The sequence below is a fragment of the Anguilla anguilla genome, chromosome 7, assembly GCF_013347855.1.
Source record: "Anguilla anguilla isolate fAngAng1 chromosome 7, fAngAng1.pri, whole genome shotgun sequence".
NCBI classification, from domain to species: domain Eukaryota; kingdom Metazoa; phylum Chordata; class Actinopteri; order Anguilliformes; family Anguillidae; genus Anguilla; species Anguilla anguilla.
Window position 1 is genome coordinate 5,316,897 of NC_049207.1, and position 18,049 is coordinate 5,334,945.

The 18,049-nt window shown below is 47.2% G+C and overlaps 1 protein-coding gene across 2 annotated transcripts in view; it reads left to right on the plus strand.

The window, feature by feature from the left end:
* Nucleotides 1–18,049, plus strand: part of LOC118231030 (SH3 and multiple ankyrin repeat domains protein 3-like) — a 155,629-nt gene that overhangs the window by 49,187 nt on the left and 88,393 nt on the right. For both annotated transcript variants that reach the window (XM_035424445.1, XM_035424446.1), the window contains exon 8: nucleotides 141–462. In XM_035424445.1, coding sequence (XP_035280336.1) covers nucleotides 141–462 — 322 coding nt within the window. The remainder of the gene's footprint in view (nucleotides 1–140; nucleotides 463–18,049) is intronic.

The following is an 18,049-nucleotide window of genomic DNA, read 5'->3' on the forward strand; positions in this document are numbered from 1 at the left end:
GAATCGGGTGTCTTAGTGCTGGGCTAAAAACCAAAACTGTGCACCCACCCCGGCCCTTTTTGGATAAGCTTGGACACCCCTGTGGCAGAACCCTGCCCCAGTCTGGGACTGATCCACCCCTGTGCCCCCCCCCCCCACAGTGCCTTTCAGGGAGACCCCCTCCTACACCAACCGGCGGCGCGTGCTGGTTAGCGGGACCCTGGCGTCGCCCCGCTCGCTCCTCCGCTCCGCCAGCGACAACAACCTCAACGCGGAGGGACGCGGGCCCCCCCACTCGCCCGTGCCCTCCCTGCGCAGCCTGCCGCCGCTGGCGGGGCAGCCGGGGGGCGAGGGGGGGGCCGACAGCAGCCTGCAGAGCACCGGCAGCTCCCGCAGCTCCCACTCCCGCTCGCCCTCGCTGCACCGCGTCCAGGAGGAGGCCGACAAGCTCAGCCTGAGGAGGCACGCCCGCGGGAGGCTCAGGTGAGGAGGCCTGCGCCGCCGACCGAGTAGCTTTCTCCTCTGACCTTTCACCTGCTACTGTTCCTTTTACTTGCTGCTGTTCCTTTCTCCTGCTACTTTTCCTTTCATCCATTACTGTTCCTTTTACTTGCTGCTGTTCTTTTCTCCTGCTACTTTTCCTTTCATCCATTACTGTTCCTTTTACCTGCTACTGTTCCTTTCTCCTGCTACTGTTCCTTTCATCCATTACTGTTCCTTTTACCTGCTACTGTTCCTTTCACTCGCTACTGTTCCTTTCACCTGCTGCTGTTCCTTTCACCTGCTACTGTTCCTTTCATCCATTACTGTTCCTTTTACCTGCTACTGTTCCTTTCACCCGCTACTGTTCCTTTTACCTGCTACTGTTCCTTTCACCCGCTACTGTTCCTTTTACCTGCTACTGTTCCTTTTACTCGCTGCTGTTCCTTTTACTCGCTGCTGTTCCTTTCTCCTGCTACTGTTCCTTTTACCTGCTACTGTTCCTTTCACCCGCTACCTGTCCCTTCCATTAACCCACTAAAATTCCCTTCCTTTAACCTGATATCATTCCCTTCCTTTAACCTGCTATCATTCTCTTCCTTTCACCTGTCACGTCTGTCACCCGCCACGCATCTTTCTCTTATCCATTAGACTTTTAGCTGATTTCTCTGCTTCTCTTTTCATCTTTGTTATTCACAATTTCACCCCTTTTAAGTCTAGTCTTTGTCTTCCTCTGCTTCTTTCACTTCTAGTCTAGACTGTATCCACCCCTTCAGGTCTGGCCCACATTAATTGCTCCTTTCCATTATGGCCGTCTTCACCATCCTATTTCCTATTCTAGGTCAGTGCTCGTCAACCTTGTTTTTCTCTGCTCTTTTCCCCCTCTTTCTCTTTCCCTTCCTCACTTCATCTCCATTCTCTCCTCTTCCTTGCCTGGTCAAAAAGGAGCTGTTTTTTTCACATGTTATTTTGTAATGTGATCAGAAGCTGATGGATGTGTATCCAACCTTAGCAAGGTTTGCTGGCTGCTAATATGCTGTGAAAGTGCCTACATCACTACGATCACTGGATACACACAATTTTGTGGAGACACAAAATTGTCAACGCACATTCTGTTTAGCCCATGCTGTATTCTGAATGTAATGACTGGGAAAATTGTAATTTTATTACTTCTATTTCATGTTCACGAAAACTACTTTGTTTCAACGAATTAGCCACCTTGCTTAACTACATTAATAATATTTAGCCAAGACGACTTACTGCTAACTTTAAAGTGGCTAGCGTCCGCTCACCTACAGAGTGACTCAATCAAGTGATTCATGTTAATTAATTGAAGTAGTGAGTCTCATCCTTAAGAAATGACCAGGTGCACCATTGTATTTGTACTGTGGGTTTCCGGTACACAGTACAAGTACAATGTTGCTACACTGACGCTACTTTCATAGCATATATGTTCATTGGGAAAGGAAGGAAAATGGAACATTTGCTACTCGAGCTGTGCGACGGTGTGGAGCTCAATGTGAGGAGCACAGACGAACAGGAAGTACCTGAAGTTCTAGTGCCTGTGCTGTTTCTTTCTCTTCCTAATTCACAATTGATTTTTTGTTAAATTTTTTTTTTTTTCCTGTGGGCCGTGGTGGGAGCGCACGTCAGCACCAGCCCTAAAGCTCGGTGTCTTTCCTTGAAATGTGAAGTGGGGAGCGTGAAGTGGCGTCAGTCTGTGCTGGGCTCTGAATAAGGGACTGCCGGTTCAAGCTGTATGTGGCAAAGCTGTTGAATTGGCTCCTGGCCTCCTGCGTCATTAGTGCTGCTGCTGCTCCAGGATCATGGGCCAGAACCCCCCCCCCCCCAGATATGCCTCCACCTTCTCTCTCTCTCTCTCTCTCTATCTCGCTGTTTGCCGCTCTCCTTGCTGCTATCTATCTCAGCCGGGCTGTAGCCTTGGTAAACCAGCTGGGCCTCCGTCACCTGGGCACATTTTCATTTGTGAATGTGAGACTGAGTTTTCACTGAATCATCGATCAGTTTGTGTGCAGTGCATTCCTGGAAAAGAGGAGAAGTGTCCAACGTCCGTCTCAAAGAGCGAGCGGTTTTTTTTTTAACCAGAGGTCGACACCTCGCTGTGCGTCTATCGGCGATGGGCTTGAACATCAGGAACGAAGGACAACGAGCACACAGCTGCTCTACACTGCCCCTAGTGCGCGTTAAAGGATGGGCAAAGTGTCGCGACGACGGGGAATTCATCACCACGCCATTAAAAACAGATTGTGCCGAATGGCAAAACGAGCTGGCTGCCGTACGGGGGCCGAAGTGGGAGGAGCCGGTTGCCACGGACACGCATTTCACAGGGTCGGGGGACGGTAACGTTCTCCTGAACGAGCGGGCGATAGGTCCCAGGAGCCAATGAGAACAGGGTACCCAGATGGCCGCTGCTAATATCGATTGTCGCTGAGTCCAGAAAACTGTGCTGGCGCAATCCGTCATCCTGAAACCGGGCTCCTCGGTGATAGGTGTGGCCCCTTTTTTAACTTTAAACAAAGCGTAAATATGCTAACTTAGCTCTTATTGCGGGGGTGCCTCAGGGGGGACATCCGGGAGCCGAATAAAGAAAAAAAACCGTTACCGGCAGCAGATCTGCGATTTGTCTTCTCGCGCTACTTCGGGTCCGAGCTACGGGGTTGGTTATCCAGTCCTTCTCTAAAATAATAATAATAATAAGCGCTTCCTGGGTTGTGTAATTTTCGCGTTGTTCGCCGCGTTTTTAAACACGCTGTTTGGAGCTGAGAAAGGGCACCGTCACAGGTGACGCGTTCCACCGCCAAGAAGTGTCTGCGTCTCACTCCCCATCTCGCTCCCCGACAGCTCCCGCACCTGACCAGCTGCCATTTCATTATCCGATTGCTCAGAGCATAAACTCGCCCCTCTCTTCATTTTCTTAAGGACAGATACATTCCAGCGGTTTTGCTGATGAGGGGACTGGGAGAGGGAGAGGGGGTGGGGAAGGGGGGGGGGGGTGAGGGGGGGGGGGCTTTCTAAGCCCGTAGATATGATGAGGCGCCACGGCAGGATTTAGCGTTTGACATAATTTAGCCCAGCGGGAATTCGGGGCTGCGCTTTCATCGCTGGAAGAATACACATCCGCTCTGCGGCGTGTCTGCGTCATGCGTGCGCTGCATTCTGAGCGCAGGGGCTGATTGTTTAGAATATTACTCAACGAACGCATTAAAATTTTAAAAGCGGGACCGAATATCGAAAGAGACTTAATTGATTTGATTTTTCAATGACGCTCCTCCAGTTTCAATCTGCTCTGACAAGGCTCAGCAAAGGATGATGGGAAAACTGAACAAGATGAAACACCACTGAATGCCATTTGGCCCTGATGCACACGATTAAATTATTTAAAATTCCGCCGCAGAGACACATCACAGAATGAAGCCATTCCCTTTTCTCATGCCGTTCCACGTGGATTCTGGGATCAAAAGTACTTTGGGGGAAAGAAATGTAATTATGTTATTATAAATTATTTATGTAAACAGTACAGTACATTTACATTTACGCTTTGCAATGCATTGTCAGACTCAGAGGCTGCTGCAGAGTAGCCGGTGGTGTTGATTCATAGTGCAGCTGTTCTGTGGGGGGCCTGGGCTGGTGCAGGTAGAGACTCCAGGACCGCTGCAGGTAGAGACTCCAGGACCAGTGCAGGTAGAGACTCCAGGACCAGTGCAGGTAGAGACTCCAGGAACACTGCAGGTAGAGACTCCAGGTGCATTGGAGGAGTCGTGTTAATTACATTACATTACATTACATTACAGGCATTTAGCAGACGCTCTTATCCAGAGCGACTTACATAGCATTTTACATTGTATCCATTTATACAGCTGGATATATACTGCCATTTCGGTTAAGTACCTTGCTCAAGGGTACAACGGCAGTGTCCTACGCGGGAATCGAACCTGCGACCTTTCGGTTACAAGCCCAGTTCCTTACCCACTGTGCTACACTCCGTCCTACGTGTTAACTCCTCGGGACAGTGACAGTGCCTGCGTCACGACACAATGGAGGAAGTCAGACCTCTATTCATGAGGCACAGCACTTGTCAAAGAGACCAAGGGCTATCACACCCGTGGCTGTGCATAAAATGTCATCACTCTTATACCACTTCATTTGCATATGTTTGATGGATCCAACCAGATGCTTTCTTTGTGTTTTTGTCACAGAAGAAACCCCCCCCAGTGCCTTTTCAAAGCCATCCCTGTTCTGTCATCCCTGCTCAGAACCGAGAAAGGGAAATGTGTATTACTGTATGAATACGTAAATACGAAGATAAGTAAATACGAAGATGTGCCCCTCGGTTGTAGTGGAACAAAAGCTACACTCGAGCAGAAATTAATTGCAGTGACCTGTTGCTGACAGATAATGCAGCAGTGCACAGTTTCTGTGAATGGTTTGCTGTAAGGACACCGTGTCCTAGCTGATGACATCACACTTCTCTCAGATGCTGCAGAAACTCTGGCAATGTTGTCGGGCCTGAGGAGACAATAATGGCTTGATGTCTTTGACACCGGAGGGACTTGTCTCTCCCTTCCTGTGATGTGGCAGGTGCCATCCACGTCTATCAGTCAAAAGACCTGCTGTCAAAGCTGGGTGATGCAAGTCAGTCTACCGATACTACATAGAATCTCTCTGAAGGCCAATATATGCCTTTATAGCAGGACCAATGAATGCAGCAAACAACACCAGTCAACCTTAACTGCGTAGGCCTATGGGTGAGGCCACCACTGTCCGTGGACTGAAGTTCATAGTAAGTTTGTTTTAAATTTAAACATACGGTTTTAGGCAACACAAATAGAGAGGTGGGGTAGTGTGAGAGAGCTGCAGGTAGAGAGACAGGTGCGGTAGAGGGAGAGAGGTGCAGTAGAGAGAGGTGTGGTACAGAGAGAGAACTACGGTGGGCCAGCTGGGACAGCTCAACGACTTGGATAACGAGCTGAGCAGCATATGCGGCGAGGAAAGGATGGATTTGGCAAACATAGCGGAGATATCAGCAGCTCTGCATATTCTCTGCGATGGACAGGCTGCTGTCCTGAACTGCACAAAGGTTTTTAGCCGTCTGGGATGGGGACAGTGTTGTCTCACCAGGGGTGATGGACAGATACTGGAGGTGGGAGGATGTAGCTGGTTGGTAGAGCCACCTTAGCTTTAGCAAGACTGTCTCTGAGACGGTGGCTGTTCAAGACATCTGACTTTTATTTCGTGAGGCAATATGTTTCTTTTGTCAGCGGCAAAGAGAAGTAGCTGTGTGTCGTCGGCATGACAGCGGTAGGAGAAGGCAGTGTGCAGGTATCACCGAGCCGTGAGATTTAGCGATTTCGTGCATGGAAGAGGCCATGAAAACGATCCCTGTGGGAATCCCACGGTAATGCTGTGGGATTTCGAACTCGGGGCCCTTCCAGATTATCCGATGAAGAGCGATCGGTTGTGTACGAGGACGCCGATTTCAGTCAGCGCGTCGGCCGGCCGTATCGAACGCGGCAAAGAGATTAAGCAGCAGTCAGGACGGATGCCGGGGATACTGCATTCGCAGATTTGAGTGCTTCCAGTGCAGCGAGGAGAGCCGGCTTCGTCGAGTGGCTGGCTTTGAAGACGGGCTGATTGGGTCGCGGAGGTTATCCTGGGTCGGGCAATTTGTAAGATGAGTGGATTCAAGCTGTTCAGGGCTTTTAGAGAGGAAAGGGATGAGGGTTGAGTCGTTGGGAGTTTTTGACTGCAGATGGGTCCTAGGTTGTTTTTTTGTTTTTGTTTTTTGAGTTTTTTTGAGGGGGTGTTACCCAGGCCTGCTTGAGTTCACTGGGGAACACAACTGGCATTCAGCGAGGAGCAGAGGTCGAAAAATCCGGGCTCAGAAAGTAAAAGTCCTGCCCAGTATTTTGTTCCATTCACCTGGATTTGCTAATTAGCACAGTTCTTCAGCCAGGAAGTTGAACTAATCAGCCGGCTGAGTTGATGGGCGATAGAAACACATGTCAGGATCTTTACTTTCTCACCCCTGAACTTTCCTACTCTGGCGCGGAGCTGACCGTGGCCGAGGTGATTGGCAGAAGGGCAGAAGCGGAGGACTGTAGGCTTGGAGGCTGGGAAGATTGGCAGAAGGAGCAGTGGCTTAGGTGGTCATGAGAATGTGTTGGCGTAGCGTTTAACGGACTGCAGTTATTTCTGTTTCAAGGTAGGATGCAAAATCATCGGCTGTATGTGTGGAAGGGAAGGTGGGTTAAAGAAAAGGGAGAAAGCAGAAAATAGATTATGTGGGTTGTTTGTGCCGATTTTGATACTGGATTGACAGTTTGAAAACCTTGGCAGGTGAGACAGCTAAGGGATACAGAGGAGATGCTGATAATGATCCTGGTCAGTTTTTGGGCAGTTTTGTTTCCTTTTTTTCATTTGTGACGTTCTGCTGTTTGAGTCGGAAGTCACAATGGCTCACTTGTGTTAGTAACCAGATTTTATGTTAGAAACTCAATTTTGGGCTGTTTTGGGGTTTTATTTATTTGCTTTTGATAAAATGAAGACTCTCGCTTTCATACTGTGGGAATATTATTGCGGGATTCCAGCAATAAAATTTGTTTTGAGGCAATTGAATGTAGTTTGATGATTTTGACACGGCAGATTTTCCTTTGGAAGCTCGCTGATATTGTCCACGGCTGCCATGCTTTTGAGTAACAAGACCAGGTCAAAACCTAGTACATGGCTGGACTGGCCGACCAATGGTGTAACTTCGTCCCTCGGCCGACCAATGGTGTAACTTCATCACTCGGCCGACCAATGGTGTGACTTCATCACTCAGTCACTCAGTCACAGACATTCGCGTTTGTAGGGCTGGCCCCCGCTGTTGCGGTCCATCCAAAAAGAGTAAAAAGATTCATATTGAAGGCTCAGGCTCTCCAGTTCACAGCAACGTGTAAAACGAAAAATGTGTGTTTCTGGGTCAGAGCGACTCAGACTGACGGAGTGGGTCTCCTTGTCTTTCGGCAGGTTGCAGTTTGGGCCTGTCTGCACGCAGAACGCCAGAGAGCCGCTGAGGGGAGGAGGGTGGCTTTGAAGGTCGGGGCGGCGGGAGGGCCAGAGTGAGTCAGAAAGGTGTCAGAAAGCGTGGGACGCGTGGCGGTAACGGTGTTGGCGGGTCGCTGTGAGGAGGTATCCGCGGGAGGCGGAGTTTGACCTTGTCCGAGGTGGCGGCGATTGGAGAGGGGGCGGTGGAGGCGGAGGTTTCACAAGTTCCCACTGAAAGTCGCCATTGTTTTCGGGTGCCATTTTAGCCGGCCTACAGGGGAAGGGGAGAGCAAAGCAGAGGAAGCCACGGCCAGAGAGGTGGTTTGTTGGTAGCTTTTTACCACAATTCCCGGTGAATATGAGGTCAAGTTAGTATCCAACCTTGTGTTTCGAAGAGGGCTGGACTGGAGTGAAGCTCAACGGGTCAAGTAATGGAAGTTTCTAAAGCAGCCTTCTCTGGTCCTGCACCAGCAGTCCCAATGTAAGCTGTAGACTCCTTGGCATTCATGCAGTCCAGGCACAAATCTATTGGCGAACATGCTCTCTGACCGCAGTAAATCACATTATGGACTTTCGTAGATAGTCTCCCTTGTCTGAGGAATGGTAATTTCCTCTTAGCGTAGGCTGTCAGCATTAATTTTTATCTTTACCCCTCAAACGAATTAGCATTTCATTGACTTAGCGAAAGGCACTGAATCACTGACTTGTAAACCTTTATTTATTTTTGGAGCTGTTAATGCACAGCCCCGTACGCCGTGATTCATCAAAAAATGTGTCACTAGCCTAGATTTTTGTATTTTTTTGTTTAGCCCACGGTTGATAGCCGCGGTGTCCCGCGCTGAACCCAGGCGCTGTTTGTGGCTCCCGCAGCCCCTGTCCTGCGCGCCCCTTCTGTTTAGGATTTGATCTCAGCGGTTTTTAATTACTTGCCGTGGGGGGCGCGTCGTTTGAGTGCCGGGCGCGCCGCCGCCAGCGAGCCGGGGCGTGACGAGGTGAAAGAACACTCCCGGGGCGAGCTCCGCCCTTCCACCCCCCCCCCTCGGGCGGCCGGCCGGCAGTTGCGCCCCTCGCGTCGCCGTGGCGATCTGGCTCCCGTTTCCTTGGCGCCCGGCCCGACGGGCAGGAGAGCGAGCGGAGGCCCGTTGGCCCGAGACCCGCCCCCCCTCCCGGACGGACCAAGAGCAGCTGTCCCACGCGCAGGGGGAACCGGGGGAGTGTGAAATTGGCTACGCCGGCCGCCCCCCCCCCCCCCCGCGCGCCCCACCGCACCGGCACTGTGACGACACGCTCCTGCCTCCCGTCTGTGGACTTTCAGTACAGTGAGACCCGCCAGGGTCTGATTTAGCAATTATGGTCTGTTGATTTTACGAGAGATACAGGCTGTATTGGTTGGTGTGTAGTGTGTGTGCTCGTCCTCGTGTGTGCACGTGTGTGTGTGTGCATGTGTATGTGCGTGTGCACGTGCACACGTGTGTGTGTGTATGTGGCATAAAACCCTGCAGTTCTCTTTCTGATCCTATCACACCATCACTCCTCTGTGGTAACCTCCTATGGTACCGCCATTATATCATTCTGTAGTACCGCTGCGGCGGCTGGGAGGAAAGTTTCCATGGAGATGGAGACTGCAAGACAATGAAATTGGCTCCCTTGAAACGTGTCTTTATTAGAAGTCTCATGCGAGTTGTTTTCCAGTAGAGATGCTTCAGTCTGTTTACATTATACTCTTACTAGCATGTTCGAGTTCTATTCAACTCGGTTGTTTATTTACGCATATTTTCGTAGCCAAAAGCTACCAACCTTAGTCTGGTAAAAAATTAAATGTCTTTAAATCTTTCCAACCGAATCTTTTCAATGTTGGAAGACCCCACAGAGGAAATTAGTCAAATGACCTGGGTAGATTCTCCACTAACGCTGGTGGGCAAAAGATTAGACACGCACCGATCCATCAAACCCAGTCCAGACTTTATTCAGACTGGGCTTCGAGAGAAAATTCGGGAGTCGCCTAGTTCCCAAGGTCGGTTCCTTTGACGTTGTTCAAAACTTTTGTTCCACCTCTGCCTGCTTATCTGACTGGCTAGCTGTTTACTAAATAACTGAACATCCGTTAAATGCACTTTGCACTCTGTGAAGGGATCCAGTCGGTATATACCTGCCGGTATACACAGGTAAATGAGTGCTTAATTTAGTGTCGAGTGTCGTGAACGGAAAGAAACTCAGAAAGACTAATATTTGGGAATAACGGAGTGGCTGAGAGACACACTCAGGAGGAGCGGGGTATTTTTAACCGTTGAATAATAGTAGCGTCAGGGATTTGGTCCTGCGGGCTCGTTAGACGAGGAAGAGGCATCGCTCCGAGACGAGGACGAGGATGAGGACGGAGACGAAGCTGAGATCACGGGCTCTTTTACAGAAACCGCTTTGCAATTAGGAGGAGAAGCGGGACAGGTTTTGGAGAAGTTCTCCTCACCCCTGGCCCGGAGCGTGTGGTGCGGGGGCGACGGCTGCTTAGCAACGGGGCTTCACCAAAGCGAAATTTGCTTGAAATGTTAAATTGAATCCAAAGTCCAGACCGTGGTTAGGTGTACCCATTGCATCCAATCACTCGTTTTTGTCCTTTTTTTCTTTTTATAAATGTGTAGCACCCAACATGAGAGTGAACATGTTCGACTCTCACCCTGACTGCAATTTCCAACCATCTGCAACTGCAGCCACGGTCATGCGCAAACCCCCACTGCACATTTCGGGAGAGTGCAGACATCCGTGGTTCTCCTCCGAGACATATGGTGTCGCCAGCTGCTTCTTTTCACACCGCCGACCACAGCCAAGCTGGCATGAAGTGGAGCTGAAGGAAGGCCGTTCATATGTGGCTTAGACATGCGGTCCACAGGCGCCCGATTCACCAGCGGGGGGGGGGGGGGGGAGGGGGGGTTGGTGGTGTGCGATGAAATGCGGACCCCTAATCGCCCGTTCCCTTGGCGACGCAATCGCCAAACTGCGCAACTTGTGGGCGGAGCTACAGTACCAGCCCCAGTTGGCCCCGGCGCGGTCTGGATCCGATCCGAGACCATGCGGCTTGCCGTGGTGCAAGGATCGAGTAGTGAGCCCCACCCGGCAACGTCCGGTCGATTTTTCATGGCTAATTTTTAAATGTTACAGCCATCCAAACATTTTCCCTGGATTCGCTAGTTTTTTCTCCTCAGAAAACAGCCTTAACATGCTTGTGAATGGATGTTGGATGTTGTCCTTTCAGCAGCTGGTGTTGGGGCACTGAATAACCTGACAGTCTGGGTGTCCTGTCAGCTATACAGGTTAAATTCTACTGAATCATTCTGTTGATCGTTGCACAAGTATGTTCTCTTGGGAAAAGCTGCTCCCACTCTTGGCTCGAGAACAATAGCTCATCCACTCGACTGATATGTACCAAAGGTCATCTTGTCACAGCACTCTGTTGCTCTTGTACCTGCCCAGGCCTTTCAAACGCGTCATAGAAAGGCTTGTTTTAAGGCTCATTTAAATAAATATTTGGGAATGATTGCTCTCTTCTCAATGGATTTGGCAGTTAATATGTAATGCATTAGGTCTTACTAGTAATGGGAGTGCAGCATCCATCTGCTTGCTAAGACTTCATCCATCAATGTACCATGTTATTACTGCACCTTAAACCTTGTTTTTTATATAGAGGTGGAAAAATTTACTATGAAGCTTTTTGGTAAACACCTGTCTCTGTCTTCACAATGTGATTTCAAGAAACAGAACAAAGTAATGGTGTGCGTAGCTTGGGGTACCTTTACAGAGAAGATTACAGAGAAGTATTAAAGGAGAGGAATGATGGTGATAATGGTGGTCACCGTCCCTCGTGTCTCTCTCTCTTTGGTTCATTTCTGCTCCCTTTTCTGCTCATAGAGACGGGCACTTTCAAGTCAGCCCCGGGGTCCTTATTTTTCACTGTTCAGCCAATCAGACTCCATGTACGGGCCCCCTACTGGGCTCCACCAGTGAAAAGTCCATTAATTAGAGCACAAGTAGACCCAGGGCATGAGAGAGACACAGAACTAATGGCTTTCTACATCAAATAAATTAGCTGCCATAATTTGTAGCTACGGATGGGTAGAGTCAGATCTGCCCATCAGGCCTATAGGTGCCTGTTAAACTGCCTGCCCGGAGCTAAATGTTTTAGATCAAGTTTGGCGAAATAATGTAAATAGGTATAGAAATGTATGTGAGCACAATTGCCCAAAGCTCTCTTGTCATGTCAAAGACACGTTTAGATTTACATGTTAAACCATTCATCTTTACCTGAGTGAAAGATAACTTACAAAAGAACTAGATGTTGAATTAAGGATGCTGTGTGTTCACAATGCTGTCTTGCTGTCGTCTTTACACTATCCCGATTAGAAGGTATTGCCTCCTGATTGGTCCATAATTATACACAGGAGATTTAGAGACCACACAAAAGATGTGATACCTGATAGATGCCTGCAAATATAGGAGTTTAATAAGATAATATTTAGAAATGGGAGCCTTGACCAGAATCAAAGGTAGACTTGCAAGGTCTGCAAGCGATTGTTAGCATTCAGTGCGCGTCCTCACAGTACAGTTGCCTTTCAGGTTATAAAAACAGGGCTGCGCTGCTGTAAATCTTATGGTAATCACCTGTCTGTTCTTCGGCACGACTGGCTCCTCGTCTTCGGTCCTTAATCTTTAGGTGTCTGCCGAGGTGAGGTGCCTTTGAGACGACGCTGAGATAATGTTGGGACAACGCCGTGGGTGGGGGGGTGGGGGTTGGGGGCGAAAAATTTGGAACCACGTCTGTTTGAGAAGTGCTGCGGGGGGTGGGTGGGGGTGGTTAGGCAGACTTCTGCCATTGGCCTGGACCAAGGCACTGGCCTCAAGACTGCAGTTGGTCCCCAGGTGCTGCACTGTAGCTGCCAACTGCTTCTCATTAACTAGGATGGGTGAAATGCAGAGGACAAATTACCCCACAGGGCCAATAACGTAACTCTTATATGAACTCTTGTATAGCTAAATTAACATTGAACATGTTGCTGTGTGGTATGTGCTAATTTAGAGGAGCAGGCAGCACAGGCAGTTGTTGGGGCAGACCTTGTTCTGTCGCCTCACTGCCTTTGGGACCTTTGTCAGGCCACGCCCACAATATCCCATCAGCCCTTGGTACAACAGAGCAGGTTAGTGGGCAATGGGACCTGAGGGACATGGGAATGAATAGTTAGAGAGTTTGGCCTCCTGCTCAGTGTTTTGAAACGATTGAATATAAGTGTGTGGTCTTAGTGTGTGTTCCTATAATCTCAAAACTCAAAACTAAAGGAAATATCAAGCCTCGGCTATTGATTTTTCTCTATGAGCACCTGGAACAAGACGTTGACTCGACGTATCCAAAATTGTTGGCGAGGTCTTGCTCATCGACCTCCACTGTCACCGGCACTAAACAGGCCTTTTTACTCCTCACCCCTGACTCTCTCCCCTGGGGTAATAGAATTTGAGGGGTTATTATCGATGCCCCCGAGCCCCAGATGTAAATGAGCTAAAGCAATCGGTTTCTAGCGAGTGCTCTCGACTGACGCCGTGACACGCTGCCGTCAGCACGTTCTGGCGGAACTCGATTCGCAGGCAGCCTTCTAGCATCAGGTAACTCAATAACGCCAGACAATGTCATAACTTGTAACAATGTAATGACTTTTACATTTATTATGTAATAAAGCCGGATAAAATGTAATAAAATCGGATAATGCAATTAACCTGTTGAGCAGATAATACAATAACATTTTCTGGATAATGTAATAACGTTTTCCAGAATAATTTAATAACATATTATATTATCCAGAGGTTATTACGTTAGCGGATGGGTAACAACCTTTTTGATAAATAATGTCGTAATGTCAATAAATTGTGTAATAAGTGAGCAAAATCACTGTCTTTATGTTTTGTTTTATTCATTTTAAGCGTCACATAAACACACAACCCAAGGATTCCCCAATATCCCATAAACTCAGATAAACTGCATTGGATTGTTGCAGATGATTGCCTTCGGTTGTATTTTTTATTACCGACCACTAGGTGGCCATAAACAGATGGGGTATCCACACATTTGACCTTGACCTGATCCTGTAATTTTTTTTCCTTCAATTTTTTTTTTTAAATGTTGAAACATAGGATATTAAATTGGGTAAATTAATTAAGATATTTTTGGGTTATCTAAGAAGAAGCAGTATAACTAGGGCAGTACAGATGGGGTATCGGCACGTTTGACCTTGACCTGATCCTGTAATTTTTTCCTTCCATTTAAAAAAAAATGTTGAAACATTGGGTAAATCAAATCAGATGTTATGGATTATCTAAGACGGAGCAGTATAACTCATTTTGCCCAGTATGGATTGATCTGGAGAACCTCTGATTGCAGACTTTAGTGGTAACCCCCACTTTTTGTTTGCCAAAGAAAGGACAGTCCTAATGAACAGCTGGCCAGTCACAGCTACTCTTTGTTGATGCTGGGGTGGCGGTGTGGCGTAACGTTTTGGGCCTGGGCTTGTGACTCGGCGAGCATAGGTGTGACTCCCAGGTGAGGTACTGCCGTTGTACCCTTCAGCAAGGTGCTTAACCTGACGTACTTCAGTAAATATCCAGCCGTACAAGTGGTCTTTATGTAAAGACTTTAATCTGTTCAAATTGCTCCAGATAACAGTGTCTGCTAAGGGTCTTAAATATAAATGCAAATTATGTCTTTCCATGCCGACATTGCCTTAGATGCCGCTCCACCTGAAGAGTCCGATTTGTTTTGGATTCAAATACTTTTCTGTGCTCTGTTGATCTTGCCTGGTGTAATTGAGCCCCCCAATATGACCAATATTCCAATACACCGGACAAGATCAGTAAAGCGTATATTTGAAGTCAAGCAAAGTATTTGAATTCAAAACAAAAACGTATTTCACCCAGGTATGTCCTTTAGCCTTGTTAGCCATAATTATAGACCGCCATGTCTTCCCAGCATTTTAGTACACAACCCTGAGCATGCTGGGACGTTAATTGCTTAAGTATTCGCCGCAGTGTGGAAACACCAGCTTTCAATATACTTTGTGTCCCTCATTTACCCAAATATGTCCACCTTTTTAGACACTACCTGTATATGTATAAAATTACTGAGGATGTTTGAGAGTTGAAAAACTAACTGGCTTTAACCACTGAATATTTAGACAATGCGATAAATTATAATACAGAAAATGCTATTTCATTATCTGTTCAACAAGTTCATTACAGCATCCAGCAAGTTATGGCATTATTGGTTTTTATTACATTGTAAATGCAACAGTTATTAAATTATGACAAGTTAATACATTATATGGTGTTATTAAATGATCCAGTGTTGCACAGAAGACTCCATTTTACTTATTGTTTCTTCAAAAGATCTTTTAATTTAAAAAAATGTGCTGCAGAATTTTTCTGTTTGATCGATTATTACCCTAATATGACTTGTTACGCGAGTAATTTAGTCTAAGGGAATCCTGCATGTGTTAGCCTAAATGTGGGCATTGTAGTGAGGAGAAGAACTGCTTTCATGCTACAAACCGCACTGTATGCACAAGTCACAAAAGTTACAGATGTCTCCAGACTCCCCCCCTCCAGACCACGTGGTTCATCACAGAACCAAACACCAGCCCCTTAACTGCATATACCAGCTGTGAACCTCGCGCACACCTGTCTGGATGATTTGCGACTCTCGATTTCTAACTAAACTCTCGCGAACTTCGCCAGATGTCCCCGGTGTCAGAGTCTTCATCACGGCCACCGTCTGTCGCTGTCTGCGTCGCCGTTTTACGGAAAATAATCCGCTAAATGGTTGAATGCGAGCCAGTCCGCTTCTCATAATTCTCTAAGTGCTCACCTGAGCTGTGTTCCCCCTGTCACAGCACAGAAGAGAAAAGGGACACGTCTTTCCCGCTTTCAGTTCTCTCGGATTGCTTAGATTATGACCCTGTCGACATCATAGTATTTGATAGTCATTATTAAACAATGATACATTATGCAATATGCCATCGAAAAACAGTATATGTTTTAAGTTTAGAATTTTGCCCATTCCCGCAGCAGTAATATCAACTTCAGTTTAGCTCTTCAAAAACAAATCTGCTGTACACTTAAAACAATGTTCTACACGGGTGTTTATTCACGTGTTATAGCCATAATTTCATACAAGCGATTTAATTAATCATTAAATTGATTAATATTTCACATTTTACATTGATGTGATGATCAGGGATACGTAATTTTAAAGGCCCAGATTACCAGGCCTAAAGCGACCTGTTATTGTGTTTCAATGCAAAAAGTTAAAATATTTCATGAAGTTGCGTGACTTTCAACAATCTGCGTTTGTTATGAATAACCTTGAGTTTGAACTCAAAGTTAAGGACAAATCTGGAATCGAATGCGACGGCATGTTAAAAATACTTCATGCACATATGCAGGCCGTGATCATCAGAAGTGAGAAATCACTGTGCTGTCGGGCTTTATAAAAAGGAGGACAATGAGACGATGGAAGAAAAAAAAAGTTTAAAGAAGGGACCGCAACATAACCTTTCAGGCACTCTCTCTACGCTTAAAAATAAAATGGTGGCCTAAATGTGTCACAGTTGGGAGGGAAATTGCAAAATGGAGAAAAAAGGATGTATGCCACGAGCCCAGGAAAATTCAAAAGCTTTCTAAATGCAAAATGGAGAGGAGAAAAAAAAAACTGGAACAGGTTTCCGGAAAGAAACGGAGACTATGCCGTTTTTTTTATGGAGAGCTCTCCGTGCTTGAATTGAGTGAATTGAGAACTCGCATTTCCGTTTAAGTGCTCGGGGATGCGGTATTCTCCTGGTTCGTAATTGGCTCCCGCTTTTTTGTTTTTGTTTCCTGTCCGTTGGGTGGCTGAAAGGTGCTGACTTCTCCGCGTTTTCTCGAGCAGCATGAATTATAGATGATCGCTGAGGGATCGCGGTCAAAGGGTTCAATCTGATTCAGCCCCTTAATTTTCAGTCTGGATGAAATATACGTGACGCCGTTTATCTTTACCCGCGCAGCCTGGTGAGTTCAGCAGTTAGGCTACCTCACGTAAACTGCGTTTGTAAAGAATGATTTCATTAGTCCGTAAGTAAAGACAAATGTTGATTGTCAATTGCCGGACAATAATTCAGTGTTCTGGTGAGTTATGGAATAGATCGATTCGTTTATGAAATGGCTCAGGCTACAAATGTACGTTAAATGTATTTTGGATGCCGTATTTTGACATCACGTGGCCACTGCAGCCTCAAGGGGCGGAGCCCAGCGTAGTCGTCTGCTGCTGTAGCCCCATCCGCTTCGAGGTTTGACGCGTTGTGCATTCAGAGATGTCCCTTTTGCCAAACCGCTGTTGTAAACAGCACTTAACATTTGTGGCCTTTCTGCTAGCTTGAATAATATGAGATAACGTAACGCAATGATGAAAAAAGGCCATTCAGCCCAACGATGCTTCACCATTTTCCGAGCTCAATTGAACCTGGTGCTCTGAATGAGCCTGCTCATTCTCCTATGACCTCTATCATTAGCAAGGTGCTGTTGCTCACAGAACTGCCGCTCTCTGGATGTTGTTTGTTTATTGCACCATTCTCTGTAAAATCTAGAGACTGTCATGTGTAAAAATCTCAAGGGGGCAGCACAGATTCTGTGATGCTGAATCTACCACATTTGGCACCAACAAATCACACCAAGCTCAAAGTCGCTTAGATCACGCGTCTTGCTCATTCTAATGTTTCGTCTAACAACTAAAATTTCAAGTTCAGTCTTTATCGTCCCTGTTGGGGAAACTCTTATTGCCGCATTATCACGAAAGCCTCAGAAACACGACAAAATAGAAACACTAAAGCAAGCCTACAAACAATAAATAATATTTAAAACGTGCAAATAGTGCGGATGTGCAAATAGTACGTGTATGAGGTATATACTGTATGAGGAGATCTGTCTATGTTTATTGCCTGGGGAACAACGGAGTTCTTGAGGCAAATGCGCTGAGCCCATAGCTGCCTGAATCAGTGCCCAGTGGGCAAAGTCTCAGTTTCGACAACCAGAAGGGTGATCATCAGAACTGTCCAGAAAGGACCTTGCTTTGCACAAGACTTGATATATGTACATGTCAGTTAGAGTGGTCTTCTGCTCACCAGTGATCTTGCTGGCGACCGCTTCACCATGGCTGCACGTTTTGCATATTACTGAGTTGCAGCCATGTGATTCGCTGATTGGAGGAGCAGGCTGTGTTTGTGTTCACGGGCAGGCGGCGGCGTACCTAATAAAGTGGCCGCTGAGTGTAATTGGCGGTGCCTGTTCTTTATTAAGCAGTGGCTGAGCCTGGAGCGCTGTCACGCAGGTCAGCCCATCTGAGAGCCATCTCCACCAGCAGTCTGTCTGTCTGTCTGTCTGTCTCTCTGTGTCTGCATTTCATCTACCTACCTATCCACCCACCCCCCAGCATAGACGCAAACACGCACAGACGCACGCACTCGCACAGACACACGCAGGC